This window comes from Lissotriton vulgaris, chromosome 6, assembly GCF_964263255.1.
Source record: "Lissotriton vulgaris chromosome 6, aLisVul1.2, whole genome shotgun sequence".
Lineage (NCBI taxonomy): Eukaryota > Metazoa > Chordata > Amphibia > Caudata > Salamandridae > Lissotriton > Lissotriton vulgaris.
Genome location: NC_141694.1, coordinates 1,530,715,196 through 1,530,735,120, shown reverse-complemented (window position 1 = coordinate 1,530,735,120; position 19,925 = coordinate 1,530,715,196). Strand labels below are relative to the sequence as shown.

Here is a 19,925-nt window from a genome sequence, read left to right as displayed (position 1 = left end):
CTCTTATTTTTCATTGGCTTGTGTGTTTGTCCTTTGTAAATGCTGTCTTCTGATTCATTATGAGGCTTGTTAGTCCATCCTTAGTACAGCCATGCCATAATTTGCAACCTCCCATGGCTACTGGCCCCTTTACTGAGTTTTTCCTACCTCAAGCACGGGGACGTGCTTTGCTTACGTTCAACGGGTCGGGCCCGCTTTCACTTTTGCAGCAGCCGTGACAATGGCAGCCGTTTGTTTCCAATGTCATAGGTCCCGCATTTAAATGCAAGACCTATAGCATTATTTCTGTTTGCTTCTGAATACCATTGCTTCGTTACTGGCTAATTCTGACTTCTTTTATTCCGTTGCCCATCGTCGCTTTTAACCAGACTCATCTGTTTTGCCCACAGTAATAACAGGACAGCAGCGCAATGAAGTCATTTCTGCCCGCACCCGTATTGAGGTTATTGCTGATACATTCTGCAAGAGGGAGCGCTTTACGCACTTCTTATCATTCACGCTCAACCAGCCAATGATCCAGCAAGGGTTTCAGCTGTTCAAAGAATGAAGTATTGGAAAAATGCTCAAAGGAACAGGGTTATGGTACGTGAAAGCCGGAAAGGCGTTCATGCATTAGTGTGGCTCACTGTGAATTCTACGACATTGTTGTTTTGCCACCCACCGTCCATTGAGCTCCGAGTAGGTAGCATACATTTATACACTGAGAACATATCAAATATGCTCTTGAATGGTGTTTGATTATTATTCATCTGGATTTTAGTTCACCTTATCGAATTCCACAGCCGAATGCATGCTCGTGATTTTATTTCAGATTAATAGGAGGGGAGGCACCCTGAATGAATGAAATTCTTCACTAATGCAAGACATCTTTTTACCCAAACCTTTTTGATTGGTGTAGATTTACAAAGTAGGCAATTAAAGTGCGAGCAGAAGTAGCTGTTAATTGTCTCTGTAAATTGATGGGTCATTTCTAACACCGGCCGCACTCCATTCGAGACCACAGCAGAATTTGCTTCCTACTTGCCCTGGATTTTTCAGTACTTTATTTTTGTTCTAAAGCTTTATTGATATTTTTAAACTGTACAGGAAAAGGATAGAGCTCCACAAGCACATTGGAGTGAAAACAATTGTTATCCGGTGTTCATGCATCCACCCATGATGATGGGCACTGGGCGCAAAAGGAAGCCAAGGGTGCGCTACTGCGTCTTATTAATATTATCTCGATGTAGGGTTTTTAGTAAGACAGGAAGCTTGGCCCTCAGGCTGATATGCATAATGTATGAGATGAGGAGAGTAAGCACGGTGCTGCCAGGTCGGGGGAAATACCCTGTAACCTCCGTGGATGTGTGGGTAGTGAAACCCACCCCAGTAAATGAGAACAAAGTCCTTGGCACACGTAATAAGGATAAAACACTGATAGAAATGTCTCGGATTGGTATGTAAGTGGTCAACACCAGTGGATTAGTTAGAAAGTTTTAATGATGCAACAACAAAGAAATGACCAGCCGACACATGTTTCGTCACAAAGCGGGAAGTATCCTGTGACTCTTCAGGGCTGAGAAGGATACAAGACATTGAGTGCGAAAATATATACATGGAAACAGAATTGTTCCCGGACAAGACCCGGAGATCTTTGTATGTGGATCAGAATCACCCATGTAATGTGGAAACCCTAAGCGCAATGAAGTGATTAACATAATATATTGGTGATTTGGTGTCTTTACAGACGTTCCTGTGGCCGAATCGTGACTGTACACTGGAGAGAAACTGGCGAAACAACAAGTGACATAATTCATGTACACAGAGAGTGATGGTGCTTAGGTGACATTAGAACTGTAACTGAGCTGGATCTCAAGAACTGTTCTTGAAACCAAACAGAACTAAACAAATTTTGACTTATAAGCCTGACCCACGTGGGGTTGGCGTATGGACACAACAACTGTGTTGACCACTTGCAAACAAATACGAGACATTTCTATCAGTGTTTTATCCTCATACGTGCGTCTTATTAATGAAGGAGTCTAAGGATTCCCAAGTGCATCAAGACAGGGTTGGGATGGTACAGTGGTGAGATTATGCCATGTGTGTACTTCTAAGGTATGTGACCCAAGCCCACCAAGTATGAAAAGAAACAGGTTTGAAGTCTTTCCAATCAAGTGGGATAACTTTAAGCGCAACGGTGGTCAACAAATCAAAGTGAACAAAATTGCTGTCGGTAAGCAGGGGTGGATTTCCAGCTGCATGTGGTCTGGTCACAATAGTTGGAAAATCCAACGAGATAGGGATTCCAAATATTTTAGTTATTTGGGTTGCGATGTCATACCAGTACGAGGTGAGGTAAGGACCTGAAATGAGCATATGTTCCAAGTCATCACACGCTATTTTGCATGACAAGCAAGTGTCAGTATCTTTCAGCTTTAGTTAAAAAAGTTTATTAATGATCCAGTAGAGTGAGTGAATAATTAAGAATTTAGTTTGTAGCACTGAAGGGATACACATACCATGGAGCAGGAGGGACCCAATGTTGCCCTAAATGTCTTAAGATGGAGGAGTAATACCTTTGTTAGTGAAGTACCTGGACCATTTATTGCACAGGAAGAATGTAGCATGGGAAGAACCCTCACATCTTAATTTATACAGTTGGAGGCCACATATCCACCTGATTGGATACGCTAGAGGGTAGAGAAACAAACATTTGCAATGCAACAGGTCCCGCATTTGCACAAGCTTGAGCTATTGGCATTGTAAATAACCATTTCTTTAAGTTATGTTTTTTTTTTAAACATAAATATAAGGCATTGCCATTTACAATGCCAATAGGTTAAACTCACTTAAATGCGAGGCCTATTGCATTGAAAATGCTTGTTTCTTTACCACGCACTCCAAAATATCCCTACGATCTCATATAACCCTCCTGTCAGTGAGTCATGCTTTTGCATTGGTAGTCTGTCTGAAGACCACACGCTCCATATGTTTAGGTCCGGCCTACAGACAGCTTTAACTGTATCACCAGCCTCATGTTTTATTAAAAAAAATACATACACACAGAGGGGTTTTCAGTCAGCTCTCTTCATACATTGATCTATTCAAGTGCCTTTAACATTTAGCTTACACCTACCACAGCCCACTACATGGAGCAATGAGTAGTCCTACTTAATTGACTTGTGCTCTTTGCTGTGGCCGATGGCAATTATTACTTGGCTATGCGCACATCTGCCTAGCAAGTTCTTCACTTCAGTGCCAGGGCTTCAAGGCCATTCTCTGCTTTAATTTCTGTATGGGAAGTATCCACTTCTTTTCTCATTCTAGCTTATTCTCCTAAAAACATGTTATATTGTTTTTGTTCAACCTCGCCACGACCCCAGGTGCGTAAAATATTATTAATAACATAATTCCACGAGAAAACATTGTTCCCCGTCTCAGGCTGGTCGCACTCAGGAGAAATAAAATTGATTGCTGTTTTTCACCCAGGGAAGCTTGAAGGAACTAACTCTGGAAATTTAACTTGAGACAAGAGCACATTGATAGAATACACAGAGTAAAAATGAGAAAAACATGTATTTAGAAATCACTTCTGTATTATGTTCCACATGGATGTAATTGATGTTTTTTGTCACTAGTTACAATACCAAATGTTTACCTTTAGATTTTCTTATAAGAGGAAGAAATGCCAGCGTGGTCCTGATACTCCCCAAAAGATTCACTTCAACAACTTGTTTGTATTTTGCAATCGGGAACCATTCAGACTCCCCCCAGGCAGAAATCCCAGCATTGTTCACCAGCGCCCATAAACCTGGAAAGAGACACACAGAGATAGTTACACGTGTACTCCAAGAATAGATTAGTTTACATTGACATCGTGCTACAAATATTAAAATTCTACATTATTTGGGTAAACATACTGAATAATAAGTTATACTGCCGTTATGAAACTTCAAAGATGCATTTCTACACAGAACAGCCACATTTACCAACATTTTCTGTTACAAAAGCGAAGTGGGTGGTGGAGGGGAGTGAGGTGATAAATGAAACAGAACATTATTGAATTATTGGGAAAAGAATGTGATAAACAGAAAGCCACTGCGAAACTATATTCACCATTCCGAGCAAGCCCGAAAGAATAATCGATTGCCATTAACATTAGCAGAATTTATTTTTACAAAGAGGTCACTGCAACATACAACAAGCATTTGCAATGCAATAGGTCTCGCATTAGGAAAGTTTGAGCTATTGGTATTGTAAATTACAATTTTTTTATTTATGTGTTGGTTTTGAAAATAGCGAAATTAATACCTTTGTCATTTACAATGCCAATAGTTATAACTTTCGCAAATGTGACACCTATAGCATTTGTAGTGCAATATATGTTGTATTTACGTGACTTACATATATTGATATTACAAATAACAATGGCTTTTAATTTGTTTTAATAATTAATACTTAAATAAAAGTTATTGTAATTTATAATGGCAATAGCTTAAACTTTTGTAAATAACTTTTGTGAAGATTATGTTCAGTGTACTTTATTGTGACGAAAATCCAAGAACAGAAGTTAAATATTAACATCTTTTTGTGACATTGTAATAAAGCTTGAAACATTGAGAGAACATATTTGAACCAGTTGTTATTAAATGGTTGAACAGATTGATGCTGTGGTGGCGCTGAGTGATGTTGTGGTGGCGGACGAGTTATGCTGTGGTGTTCAGTGATGCTGTGGTAGCGCATTGTGATGTTGTGGTGCCCCTGAGTGAATCTGTGGTGGTGCTGAGTGATGCTGTATGCTACGCTATGTTTTGTTTTGCTAACCTGTGTTTTGTTTTGTTATGCTATGCTATGTTTTGCTATCCTATGCTTTGATTTGTTATTCTATGCTATGCTGTGTTTTGTTATGCTATGCTATGTTTTGTTATGCTATGTTATGTTTTGGTATGCTATGCTATGTTTAGCTATGCTATGCTTTGTTATGCTATGCTATGTTTTGTTATGCTATGTTTTGTTATGTTATGCTATGCTTTGTTTTGCTATGCTGATTAGTTGTGTTTTGTTATACTATGTTTTGTTGCGTTTTGTTATGCTATACTATGTTTTGTTATGCTATGCTATGTTTTGCTTTGCTATGCTATGTTTTGCTATCCTGGTGTGTGGTTGTGTGTGGTTGTGGTTCTGGTTGTGTGTGTGTGTTGGGTTGTGTGTGTGGGGGGTTGTGTGTGTGCGGGGTTGTGGTTGTGCATGTGTGGGCAGTTGTGGTTGTGTGTTGGGGGTTGTGTGGTGTGGGGTTGTGTGTGGGCGGTTTTTGGTTGTGTGTGAGGGGTTGTGTGTGTGGGGGTGTATGTGTGTGTGGGCGGTTTTTGGTTGTGTGTGGGGGTTGTGTGTGTGGGGGTGTATGTGTGTGTGGGGTTGTGTGTGGGGGTTGTGTGTGTGGAGGGTTGTGTGTGTGGGGGGTTGTGTGTGTGGGGGGTTGTGTGTGGGGGTGGGGTTGTGTGTGTGGGGGGGGTTGTGTTTGTATGTGTGGGGTGTTGTGTGTGTGGTTGTGGGTGTGGGGTGTGTGGGGGGTCTGTGTGTGTGGGGGGTCTGTGTGTGTGGGGTGTTGTGTGTGGGGTTGTGTGGGGGTGTGGGGGGGTTTGTGTATGTGTGTGTGTGGGGGGTTGTGTGTCTGTGTGTGTGTTTGGGTTGTGTGTGTGCGTGGTTGTGTGTGTGGGGTAGCATAGAAAGTACAGCAAAAGTTGGCCTGGCAGAGTGTAAATTAGACCGTGAGCAGTAAAGTTTTGGTTACACCTGAAACCCCATCAGCGGCGACAATAAATCATTATTAAACTGAACCGAAAGTGTGGGAGAGAAGGAACGTGAGAAGCAGGGGCACAGAACAAAGATCTAGGGCGAGAAGAGGAGAAGGAACAGAGGAGCAGAGAAGTGACAGAATGAGACGAAGGGATAAAGAAGAAAATGCAATTACACGGCGAATGAAGGAGAGAGGGGAGCATGTAAATGGGTCTAAAGGGACGTTAGTAAGAGAGGCAGAGAACAACAGAAGTGAGTGGAAGGCAGAATGTTGAGAGGAGGAGAGAAAATAGAGAAATATGAGGTATTAGTGGGAGAAGGGAGGGGACAGCAAGGCAGAAAGAAGGAAAGAGGAATAACAAGGAGCATTGCGTTTTTGTTCAATAGAAAATCACACATAGAACATACCCCCTTACCCTTCTACGCTCCAGTTATCCCATCTCCTATGCTCTTTAAATGTTTTACTAGTAACTTATGTAACCTGTTAACTGATGTAATTTTGTAACATTGCGGTACCTCATGTAAAGCGCTCTGATACCTTCGGGTCTAGCCAGCGCTATATAAAACTAATTTAATAAATAAATAAACAGAGATGCTGGAAGCATCGCCAAAAGACATTGGCAAAGCAGATGGGTCCCAAAGACAAGATTTATTGACTTCAGCAATATTTTGGTTTCTTTCTTTGTTACAAAAGTTAAACAGTGAAGACCTAATGTCATAATTGACACTCGGTTGTGGAATAGATCTATGATGACTTGGTTTGTGGTGGTGGTCACCTATTCCTATTACTGAAAAGTAAGATATGAAATTCTGACCCGCTCCCCCCTCCCACACCCAATATGGCTAGACAATCCGATCCTTCTTTTTGTTTATGTCTTCATAACGCCAACTTTATTTTATATAAGAGCAACTTGTTGAAACCGTGATGCATTATGGCACAAAGAAGTTAAGCTTTTTTTTAGCCAACAATGCAAGCTTCCTGTCTCTTCTAAAAAATGTAATAACAGTGTTTTGCTGATATTACAAAAACGTAAGTGGAGATTTAACTGGTACAGAGTTTAGTTTACACGGTAAACTGCGCATTAACAGTCTTTGCAAGGAAACTGTCCTCGGCGGGAACCCTGCATCCTTTTTCCAGAAACCAAGATATGTATGCGTTAGTCTAATAAAGTTATCATCCATCTGTGTGAGCGAGGCGCATGGGAATCCGTGCTGTATTCCGGTTGTCTTGCGAGACTCAATGCAGTAAACGCCAGCATCAGAAACGTCAGTCACAGTTGTCAGTCAGTCACTCTGACCGTGATATCTGCCTGAAATTCAATCCTCTCCTCAGTGGGCTATCCCACGGAGGGGGGGGGACACAGAACCAGGCGCCCTCACCACAGTTCCGTCGAGTAGAACAACATCCCGTGAACGGGCTGCACACTGCAGGCTGTTAGATAAGAGGAAATGCCGAGGTACAAAAAATGCTTTCTTTATGGCAAAGCTGCTGAGGAAATTGCGTGAAAAGGTAAAGCCCAGGCGCAGGGGCTGGCTTATGGTGAACTCTGGTAAAAAAGACCGTTAGCTTTGAAGTGAAAGCGTGATTCAGAAAATGAGTCATGTTGGCAATTAGATAGTGGTTGTCGAAGGCGCTGCTTTCATTTTGGGGCGGTGGGAAGTGGCCTCCGGAGGGGGCTCGCTAGTGTGGGTGTCGATAAACTGCGCACGCTGAGGGGGAAGTGCGAGCGAGAGGTAAAGTGTGAAGTTTTTATTCCCCTGGCGGAAGCGCGGAGCCAGAGGTTCATTAAGGGGGTGGGGACCTCCGTGCGAGCTGCCAGTAGCAGGGGTGAGGAACAGGAGCTAATGATGCCTGCCTCGCACTTCGTCCCAGCCCCGACTGATCGGCCTGTCCCCTCTACTGAACTCAGTTGACATTCCCCCCCAGCAGGACCACGAAAAAGCAGCAAGCTCCAGGTGGCTCCCCAGTGCTGTACTGCCCCCCCCCCCCCCAAAAAACTAAAAAACATCATTTTGGTGCAAAATAATAGGGCACCCTACGAGGGAAGGAAGAGGGGGGTCGTGATTTTGGGTAGGAATGAGCTGGCTGTCCGTGCTGGTGGGTAGGGACATGGAGAAGCGAGCGCCTAGAAGCTAATATCAGAGAGAGGCTGGGGTGTTCAGCTCTATGAGCGAGGGAGCTGTAGGCCAGCGCCCGCGCTCACACTGCTCCTCCTGGTCTGCACAGCAGAGACCCTCCGCCCTAAACTTGGGGTCTGCTAGTCTGCAGGGGAAAACAGCTCAGCACTCTGTGGGCTGCCTTGCTTTAGAAGAGAGACCTCCACCTCATGAGGCTGGACGCTTTTGCTCTGCCCAGCACGTGCCCGCCCTCTTCTGTTCTTCTGGAGAGGAGAGACCTCTCTGGACCTCTGAAACTGGAGACTGTTGGTCTGCAAAGCAGAGGTCTCAGAGCCCTGCGAGACAGGGGTCCGTCTGTTGATCTGCATGACAGAGATCTCAGCAGTCCTTTGAGACTAGGGGCCGCTGCACTGCAGAGGAGAGACTGTCCCGTCTCTGACACAGGGGCTGTTGCATTTCAGAATAGAGCACTCTCAGCCTTCAAAGATTTGGAGCTGCCAGACTGCAGGGAAACCGCTCTGTCATTCTTTCCAGACAGGAGGATGTTGGGCTGCGAGAAGAGACCTTTCACCCAAGAGACCCTGGGTTGCTGACTAACACCTACTCAGCCTCGAGAGACTGGAGGCGCTGGTCTCCCGAAGAGACCGCTGGGTTTGTGGACTGTTAGTCTGAAGGAAAGAGACGTCTCCGCCGACTGGGGCTCTGGTCTCCAGTGCAGGCAGAGATATCTCAGCGGCTGGTCTGGCGGACCCTGGGTCTATGGTGCAGAGACCTCTCGGGCCCTGAGACTCGACTATCCCTGGGTGGACGGAGATCTCGCAGGGTCCCTGTGACAGGGTCTCTCAGACCTTGGAATCGGGACTGCTCGTGTTTGTGACAGAGATCTGTTGGTCCCTGAGAGGGGGGCAGTGGTGATCTCCTGAACCCCTGAGAGTGGAACTGTTCGTGACTAGGACGGAGATCTTTCCCGCCCCCTGAGACTTTGATTGGCCGTGTTTGGGAGAGAGATCTTTCAGCTTTCTGAGACTGTGACTGTTGGTGTTTGGGACAGGTATGTCTCGCCCCCAGAGACTGGAACAGTTGATATTTGGGACATAGATATCTCACCTCCCGAGACAGACTGTTCGTGCTTGAGGCAGAGAATGTATCTTCCCCTCTGACTGGGTCTGCTCGTGTTTGGAAGACAGATCTCGCCCCCCCTCCCCTCCCACCCTCCCCGAGACTGTCACCGTTCGTACGTGAGTCAGAGATCTCCTGTCGCCTGAAACGGGACTGTGTGCGTTTGGGACAGAGATTTCTCGCCCCGTAGGAGGGGGTGGGTGTTTGGGACGGAGATCTCTCGCCCCCTGAGACCGCGGCCGTTCGTGTGTGGGTCAGAGATCTCTCGCACCACCGATTGGTGCTCCTGATCTGCGATCAGCTTCTCTCAGCTCCTGTGATGCCGCCCAGAAGGAATTTTTCTCTCGTGCCAGGGTTTCAGATGTCCACCGCTGCTTGACCCCACTGACCACCAGAGGCACACCCCACCTGTGGCTCCTAATCACCGAGCATTACAAGTCAAGGCTCCCAACCTGTTTACAGGCAGGCGTTACAGGCAGGCGGAAACAAGCATTGGCTGCGCAGCAGTAAAGCTGCACGGCCGTGAAAGGATCATTTGCACATTAAAAAAAAGCCGCGAGCGTGCACTCTCCCGAACTTCCGGTCTCGGGATGTGCACGCTCACGGCAGTCGTGGGGCGGGACTTCCGACTTTGCGAGAAGCCCGCGCCCTCAGAGTGGATGGCAGCAGAAGTCAGGAGAGGCGGCTGAGGCGGTAAGTGGGGCTTGGCACCTGTGTGTGAGGTGTGTATGGTGTGTGCGTATGGTGTGTGGTGTGTGCATGTGTGTGTGTGTGTGCGCGCGCGCTTCTGTGAGTGTGGCTGTGTGCGTGATTGTGAGAGGCTGCCGCTGTGAATGTGGAATGTGGAGCAAAAGATGTGCACGGCTGGGGGGGCGGGGCATGATGCGCGTCCACGATGTGCAATCGGCGCTCGGGCACCAATCTACGTCCCTTGAGGAGCAACTTGGCCACAATAGGTCGAGGGAGCTCGACCTAAAAAGGCTTTGTAGCAGTATACATACTGATAGAAAAGATAATCATTCTGGGTGTGATGAGAACACCCATGGATACGATTACTAAGTCCACTTTTCAATTTAGTTTTGTAGCAACCACTGAGGTTATATGAAATGTACTCTTGACCTTGTAGTCTACCTCTTTAAGTGTTTTTTTCTAGGTGGCTTTGACCCCCATCTAGGCTTCATCCAGCTCTGTTCTCTCTTACCTTACTCATCGGTTTGCTTCTTGTGTCGGATATCTACTCACTCTCCCTCATACTTCAGGATCTTCCTATATTCCTGTAACTATTCTTTGTTTTGTTTTTCATTTATCTTTGAGCCCTTTCTCTGTTTCTCGGACTGGGTGGTGTGGCTCTCCTTCCTTTCTTCTTATGGTCAGCTTTCACTATCAGTTCTTTCTATCAGCTCTTTCACTTTTACATGGAAGACAATCTTTTAAACTTTTCTTCATTCTCTTCTTGACTATACCAATGTAATGTTCACTCTTCATTCAAATTATAGATATCTTCTCATTCTTCCATTTCAATCCTAACAAAAATAAAAATAAATATCTACCCTGCATCTCAACTGTCCATGATTTACCATTCTATTTGTTCCATCATTTCATCCTCTTTCGAAATAGGCAAGAAATTTGGCAGTGGTCTTTGTTCAATGTTTCCATTTCCATCAGGTTCCAGTGAGTGGACCCTATGAAAGCCCCCGATGGCCCTGAACATCTAGGTAGGTGAGTCAAGGTAACAACACACCACTGTAGGGCTAGTAGGAAAACAGGCAAGGAGAGTAAGAAAGAAACACTGGACCAGAACTCACCCTCAGAATGGATTCACCATTGGCTAGAAACAGCACTAAGTAACCTTGATGGAGGAGGAATGGTAAGTCAATATACCAGTTACAAGGTAAGTATGAGACACACAGGTAAATACACTGGTACAAGATTTGAAGGACACAGAAATCTTAGGAGTCCCTCTGCTTACTAGAATTTGCATCGAAGTTGCTGCGATGAGCCCCCAGCAAATGAGGATGCCAGAGAGACACCCCATGGCATTACTGAAGACAGACTGGACTGGAGCTGGGAGGCAAGAGTGGGACAGGATACCCAAAGGTATAATGCGCAACAAGCACAGTTCATAGAGGGAAATACGGCATTCCTGTACACAATGGAACCAAAAAGGAACACATCAACAAACAAAAGGACTGCATAAATGGGTGCAAAATAAAACATAGCAGACAGCTACCTACAACTAATAATGAGTTACTGCCAGGTATAGAGTCTGCTTCAGAGTCACCTTAAAAACTGTTGCTTCCCGTATGTCCCAAAACTGGACTAAGAACCAGGAAAGGAGTGGGCATGTTTATCAGTCAGCTAGTGGTCTAGTGTTCAAGCCTCCAAGAGTTTCTATTGTTCTATTTGTAACAGAATGTTATATATTTACATGTTTGTGTATTATTAACAATGTGCAGTTAGTGTCTTGTAAATAAAAGAATGCTGGAAATCTTTTGAGTCCTACTGTACACGGTAGGCCTGTGATGTAAGCGTTGGAGGAATGAGTTGAAGCCAAGCTTAGAATGTTGAGTTCTGACTAACATGCAGCCAATAAAGACGTGTACAACGTCTCTCAATTTGTGGTGTTGTTATTGGCAGGTACCTAGGCTGCTAGGATGTTACAACTGGTGATGAGATAGGGGATATGAAGCCCATGCGTTGAAAGCCATCTTCCAGAGAGTTTTCTGTGGTCCAGCAAACTGCTCGTCCATGCCACGTGTGCCACAGTCGAAGTACAGAATCTATGCTTGCACCGATGGAGTCTCAGTGCATTGCCAGCCTGTGCAAAATGCTTGAAGATAAAGAAAGTGACATTGAAAGTCTACATGCCGGTGGCCAGGAACTAGGTGAAATAGCCGCAAATTAAAGGTAATGCGCCATTACGCAAATTAATGCTGTATGCTATACAGAGTAAGAAAGCTAAAGGTGGATGCAACCAGGTTATGAAAACAGTGCCAAGTAATAGTTCAGTGCAAGTCAAACTGAAATTCATGTGCTATGAAGCAGAGATTAGCCAGGTGCTTGTGAAGATACATTTAAGCACAAAGACGAACAAATATAATATAATTATAATGTTATCTGCTTTCATGGACTAATAGTGCAGACAATTTGTCTACTTACCAAAGTGACTAAAGAGAGCAGTTGTAATACAGTATGCTGCGGAGCGACCCCAGAAAGATGGTCAGGGTTGAGCTAACGAAGTTGTCCTCAAACAAAGTGACCCACCACAAAGCTGCCATGTAGGAGCTTAGAACAATTCCCTATACCACCATCAAGTAAAGAGCTCTGATGGAGAGCCAAGGTGAGATCCAAGCTCATAAAGTCATTAAGGCTAACCCCTAAGTTAACACGTCACAAGGCGCTAGAGAAGCTTTGCATGATCAAGTTCCACAAGAAGCACTTGAGAAACCACTACTGTCCACAAATGTGTATACAGCTGCTGCTTTCCTAAAACCGCCATCTGCATTTGATACAGCCAAGACACACAACATTGGCCAGAGATGTACTACATAAGAGAAAATTTCATAGATGAATAAGATGATAAAAAGATTATAAAGTGTCTGAGAAACATAGCTGGTGAAGGAGTGAAAGGAGCCATGAAAAAGGTGCCTTAAAAAGGTGAAGTGATGTACGATCAAATCCAAACAGTCTTGAATGTCAAGTTTAATCCAGTGCCAAATGTAGATTATGAAACACACTTATTCAGTCAAGAACGCCAGAGACCAGGTGAAGCCATCGATGAGTTTGTTGAGAGACTGGATGTTCTGGTGAAACACTGTAAATTCAATTATTTTAATGTTGAGGAAGCTACCCCCTGCAGAATAATCGATGGATGTCTGTCAGATTCCTTTCGACAACCATAGCTAAAAGAAACTCTGAGCTTAGAACAAGTCCTCAAGGCTGTCCATGCCAAAGATCGTGCTGATCATCTAGCAACAGACAGGGAGGCAGAAGGTGCTCAAAGTGGGTCAGTCATGAACATAAAATGTAAGCCAAAGTAGAAGACTGTGGGACACAAGGTGATGTCTCCACAAAAAAATAAAACGTGTTTCAGATGTGGACTGTTGTTTCCACACAAAGGTAAATGTCCCACCATTGGACAGATATGCATCGGCTGTGGTAAAGGGAACCATTTCCTGACAACTTGCAAGGGGAAGAGAAAAGTAAGTGCGTCAAGACAAAATGCCTGATCGAACACTTCCTGAGGCAAATCAACACCAAACAAAGTCGATCGTCATGTAAATGATCGATAAAGAGTTCCTCATTATCAGTTTCCAGTGAAAGGGACAATGACAATTGTGCAATTTCGATGTTTATTTCAGAAAGGCATGCACATGTGGGACTAGTTGAATGGGAAGAAAAACTAAAACCAAAGAAAAATCAATATGAAATAGCAACAGAAACATTCAAACATTGCCTGAAGATCACTCTAAAGATAATTGGGTGTTCAATACCATATATAATTGAAAGGGGTGTGCCAATAAATATCATGCCTGAGGAGCAGTATCAATAATTATCTCTGTTACCATAACTTATGAAGTCAAAGACTAAAGTAAACACATGGGCTGCCTCAGTGCCCTTAAAAAGTTGAGATTCCTTTGTAGCCACGATGAAACATAAGAAAACTGTGGTACAAGCACCCATTCAAGTACTCCATGTAACAGCTTCATGTGCCTTTTTGCTGAGTTTCAACTTTGCTACTGATATTAAACTGATACTAGTGAATTACAATATGAATGCTCATCATGAAATTGTAAGTCAATTTCCTTCAATATTTCATGGGTTAGAAAAAGTCAAAACAATGAAAGTAAAGTTACATACAAATGGAATGTTCGTCCTGTTGAACAACCAAATTGTGTTTCGTTTGCAAGAAGCAGTTGAAAAGGAACTTAATTTGTTGCTTAAACATAACATCATTGAATGCTCCACTGGCCCAACACCATGGGTTTCTCTAACTGTAGTAGCACCTAAAAGAGACAGTTAAGGAGCTGTAAGCATATGCGCTGACATGTGTAAGATCAACAAGGCAGTTGAGCGAGAGAGACATTCAGGTTCACACATTGCTGATATGATAACTCAATTGAACGGTGCAAAGTTCTTCCATCAACTCGACTTAAATAAAGGAGGTCACCAATTGAAACTTGAAGAAAAATCCAGTTACATTACAACCTTTTGTAAACATATTGGTTTGTTTAACTATAACCAATTGAGTTTTGGTGAATCCTCTTTGCAGAACTTTTCCATGACATCATTAGACATATCATACAGCCTGTAGTAAATGCATTTAACTATAGCAGGGTTCTCCAAAGTCAGTCCTGGAATGCCGGGCTCATGCCAGATTCTTAAGACAACATTTATCTAAATGGGGATATTCTAAAATTCTGGCATGGATCCGGCCCTCCAGGACCGACTTTGGAGAACTCTGATCTGCAGTGATGACATGTTGGTTTTCTGAGCCACAGAGAAAGAGGATGCGTTGAAATGTGGATTATTAGTAGGGATAAATATGCACCTCACACTAGCAATAAGGCCACCAACACAATATAGGACCCAGACAAGGTCTCAATAAATTATTCCCTTGCTCAAACCTTCGTAGCCGGCAACAAGAAGGCAGGTTTAACTTAAAGAGACAGGTGTGTAAAGCATTTAAAAGCACCAATATACTAAATAAGTAAGACAACACACAATAAAAATAAAATCCACAACCAATTTATAAACATAGGAAATATGTGTTTGATTAAAACACCAAAACAAACAAAATCCAAAGCAGGGAACCAGAGATATTATTGTAAAAACAAATGTATGCTTTATAGTGCCTAAAAAGGAAAAGCACCTACTTGGGATATCTGGTCGCACATGAAAGGACAAAATCAAAGTTTAAGGACGACAGCATTCGAGCACGGATCGGATACACTAAGCGGTAAGGCCAGGTCAAGTTTTTACCTCCGCACTTATTCTTTTTTCTTGAGCTTTTTTTCTTGTCAAGTGGGACACTTCGTTAGGCCATGATTCGGATCGACTACTGCAGCTTGGATTTGTGTGAGGCCTCAGTGAAATCCTGGAAGTCTTGAGCTCTGGAGCTTTTAGCGGGATGAATCTGAAATCCAGGCTGAGTCGGAGTTTGACGTCGGGCGGCATGACTCGTCGACGTTTTGATCCACTTATGGAGCTTTTTCACAAAAATTCTCAAAAGTTCTCCAAACTTCAGGAGGTGCCACCGAGAGTTCCTTTTGGGGGTCAAAGTGTTCACAAGGAAAATCCTAGGTTACAAAGTCTCTGACTTGCTCCTTGGAAGTTAAGACTACAGTTCCTACAATGCACCTGGCCAAATCCTTTAAAGTCTAGCTGAAGGTGACCAGAATCATCTGGGGTCTTCTTGCTGGAGATGGTGCAAGTGGAGCTCTTTTAACATGTTGCTTTCAGAGAGTCCACTCCTTCTCTTTTTGTAGCAAGGCAAAGTCTTTAGGGTTGTAGTTCCTTAGTGTATAGTTGGTGCTGTCATTCAGAGTGCAGTCCTTTTGGTGCAGGCCAGGGTTTTGGCAGGGCGGTCCTTCTTCTTGTAGTTTCAGGCATAGGGCCCAAGTTGCTATGCAGCTCTCCAATACATAGCTCTGCTGTGACAAGTAGGGGAACACCCATGACCAATTCTGTACAGGGTGCCACCCAAAAGTATGACAGCTTCCTCCAAAGTGTGGCAAATTCTTGTCCACAAAGCAATGTACTACTACAATTCTCGATGAAGAAACTTTCTCCTTGGTTAAGATCTGGCTAAGCCAACCTACTGGTGTGGCTCATTTTCCTTATGACTCCCCTTCCAGTCGTACTAAAAATGTCATTCCTGGGTCTCGCATCTGGCCAGGGGGTACAGGACGAGGGGGTGGGCCTGGCTTGCATCCTGCTCTCTCTGAAGACCAGTTTCTTTACCTAGCACCATTCCTGGCCTGTTTTTTGCAACTATATATCTCCCTTCCTGCACACCAGATATGCTTTGACTTGGCCAATCAGGAGAGACTGCTAGAAGGCTGGATTTGGGCTTACAGAAAACAAAGATCTATAACTCATGTTCTGTGTTAGTTATGATAAATTCATCAGTGGCAATGTCTTGGATTTATCATTACCAATCTTTTAAGTCCTTGAAATATTATTTTAGCTCACTCCTGTCAATAGTTGTACTGTTTTACAGTATTTCCATGTTAGTCAATGGGGTTAAAATGGGGAAAAACAAAACTGGTAACTTTTTCCCTCACTGGGGCATATAAAACTTATTATAAAATGTCCCTGCTTATTTTTACTTGGCGTCCTACCCTGGAGGCACCTAGGGTAGACCCGAGGGGTGTCTGATATGTAAAAATAAGGTCGTTTTGAGGAAAAGTACCCAAAAGTGAGCACACTAGTGCAGGGTCACCCTCTCGTCCACGGATCCAAAGAATAACAAAAAAGAGATCGCACTGGAGCTGAAGTAAAACAACAAGTTTATTAATCACTCATGAGCAGGACCACGTCCATACAACACTCTAAAGCAGGGGTCTTCAAAGTGTGGGGCGTGACCCCCAGGGGGGCCGTGGAGTGATGGAAAGGGGGCAGCGCATTCCAATCACATTTCTGCCCGGGCCCATCTGACTACAGAGATTCAGCCCCCCTCCTCCCCCGTAGTGTGTCTCAGCTCGAGCTGCTGAGAGCTGCGCTGGGCTGTGTCTGCAGTCTTATCTCCAGCACAGCCCGACACCCCTGAGTTTTTCACAGGTCGTTAAAGACCATTTGCATATTTACATACCTTTTGAAAACTGGTTACTGAGGCTTAGTTTTTTTTTATAGTTCCAGTACCCCCTGGGCCCCAACTAAGCCCTTTCCTCACATTTGTATATTACATTTACTGTAACAGTCTGAGAATGCATTTCATGAAAAGAAATTTAAATTAGGGTTGCCAGAAGAAAAAAATACCAGCCATTTCTCTTTTAACACACTGTTTGCTACCTCTCACATTTTGTTTGCTTTAGATACTTGCACAAGTGCCACCATTGCCTACATAACGGCTGTTCTTGTACTGGAGTGTCTGCCATTTATTGCAGTATTATACCTCTACTTGTACTTTATACGCTTTTGTAACCTGCACACATATCACTTTTTCCTCCTTTAATGTACCGTTTGCCACCTCTTGTATTTTGGTTGCTCACTATTGTCACTTTTGCCTCATGTAACTTAATGTTTGCTTTTGTAATTTGTTCAATTATACTTTTCTCCTCATGTATCATTACTGTTCCTATTGTGAAGCGCTCTGACTCCTTCAGGTAAGTCCGTGCTATATAAAAACGCATAAAAAAATAAATAAATTCGTAATGTGACTTTTCTGTCTTTGTTCCCTTTAATTATCAGTCATGGATCATTGAGGCAGCCCTAGAACACAATTAAAAGTGCTTTCTATTTAGATTTGCTGTTCCCAGTATGCACAGATGAGTGCTGAAATATACAGCTTTAGGTGACTGCTTATTTTTGTACCGTCTGGGACATCAAAATAATGAGCAGGCAACCCTAACCATAGGACTGGAAGTGTGTTGCAAGATCAGCATATTATTTATTTCCTCCACCCTCGATCCTTGATTAATGTCATAATAGCAAACTTATATCTTAAACCCTATGCTGCCGTCAATAATTTGTTGAGTTACTTCAAGTGTCTGGAAATGCACCCTGCATTCAGAGAACTCACTTCTCATTCTCGCACTTCACATTCACGCTCACCCTGCACTCAGAGCGATCGCAATGCACTCACACTGATCACCATGCATTCACATCATTCACCCTCTCACCCTGCACTCATAGTGATCACTCTGAAATAACAATGCACTTGCGTTGTTCACACTGTACCTCAGCCTACAGTCACACTACTCATCTGCAATCATCCTGCACTCATTTGACACCTCATTCACCTGCCCCCTCACTGCTCAATTTGCAACTCGCTCAAACAAGCCCATCATTAACCATGCATTCATTCATCCCACTCTGCACTTATATCCATATTCAAATTCATATGCCCCCCTCACTCACCCTGCAGTCACTCCTCTTTCCCTACTCTCATACTGTTGCATCACTCACCCTGCACTCACATGGGCACTCTTCTCATCCACAGAGTGCAGAGAGTAATGTGCCTGCTACAAAGAATATGTACTATGCAGATCACAGAACTGAGTGTGAGTAAACTATGCATAGCACTATAAATAAAATGTTTGTCAGAAAGGTGCTACAGATAGATGAGGTGCATTGTTGGTGCCACTGCAACTTTAACCACATCCCCATTGCCTTGCCTGTGTGGCCAATGACAATACCTATGCAACTACCAACCATAACACTGTACAAGTGTGTTTATTTCAAGCCCCCACAGCTATAAGAATGTCATGGATGTCAGGAGTTTATCGTTTTTAATGTATATTGAATTAATAAACAGCTATTCTGCTCATCTCTAAATTACACAGACCAAGCCACCATGTGGCAGACGGTCATAGTGGCAGTGTGCACATTTCGGTGCCATTGCGGAGCACCGGAAACCACCTGCTCTAATTAAGCACCGGTGCTGAGGTAACAGGGGAGAGGGACATTTGTTCAAGAAGGGGTGAAAGAAAGTAGAGATGTGAAAGATGAATAGGGGGACTGGAGAGGTGTAAGATACAAATAGACAACAATTTGAATGGAGAGACTTGAGCTGAATGATAAGTGCAGATGGGCACGGGAGGTGACGGGGCCAGAGAGGCCATGAGATAAATGCGAGAAACTGTTAGAGATGAGGGCAGTGAAAAGACAGAATTGCAAGAGGTGATTAAGGGTGAAGTGAGAAGTTGAATGGGGAGAGTTCCGAAGTTGTAAAAAGGGGTGAAAGAAAATGCCGGCAATATGAGAGAGGGATACGGGGTTGGGAGAGGAGAGAGGGATGGAAGGGAGGGGGTGAGATGAAAGCGGCATGGGTAAATTGCTTAACTCTGCACAAGACCACCAGGGTTTTAAGGGACCCCTGCTGCTCCGGGCCAGGGCCAGGTGAGCTTCTAATGTGGCAGCACGTATTCCTGCAGAGTGGAAGGCCCATCACAAAGGTTGACTAGACATCTTTCTGATGTTAGTTGCTGTATTTTGGTTATAAACTGGTACTGATGGGGTGAAATCTTTCCTCTGTGTTATTGTGTGCAAAAATGTCAAAATAATGAAGCAATTCTATCCCAAAATAATGTAGCATCACATAACATTATTTACATTTTCCTCCCACACAATTTAGTCAAGCCTTTCGTGTAATTGGGACTCACCTGCCTCATAATTCCAGAAGCCCTGCCTACAGGTTTAGAAATGTTTGTCAGGAGGGGGTCCTTACGATTGAAAATGTTGACAGGGGGGTCTCGGCACCCAAAAGTTTGAAGACCTCTGCTCTAAAGTATTGTGGTAGGAAGTACCCTGAACTCGCAAACCATCGTCCTTATATACAGGTGTGTTGCAATGTAAGCATATAGACAAAAATGGAAAGAGCATGTTTAAAATCAGGAATAGCTATCGGCCAGCATGGGCAAATGGATGGCCACTTGGTCAGCAAATAGGGAGGGGGGCAGTAATGCTTATGGTAGCAGTAAACGATCAATCGATAGCCTCTAAGACCAGGTGCACTGGCAGCTACAAACCCCCAGCACGTACTTTGCTGAGCCATGTTGAAAGAGTTCAACTAAAGTTGATGGCACAAGCAGCGTGAAAAGGCAAACAGCAGAGGACGAAGAAAACGAAATGGAAGCCACAGCCAAATTGGCTGTTGCTTATGCTAATACAAAATATGACACATTTCTACAGACGACCCTTTAAGCATAAGCTAAGCCATTTTCTTGTCCCTCCTAACGGGTATGATA

At 43.9% G+C, this 19,925-nt stretch overlaps 1 protein-coding gene across 1 annotated transcript in view; it reads right to left on the bottom strand.

The window, feature by feature from the left end:
* Window positions 1-19,925, bottom strand: part of LOC147709102 (D-beta-hydroxybutyrate dehydrogenase, mitochondrial-like) — a 149,854-nt gene that overhangs the window by 90,496 nt on the left and 39,433 nt on the right. Inside the window, exon 2 of the mRNA XM_086927708.1 lies at window positions 3,641-3,793. Within this exon, the coding sequence (XP_086783834.1) occupies window positions 3,641-3,793 (153 nt within the window). The remainder of the gene's footprint in view (window positions 1-3,640; window positions 3,794-19,925) is intronic.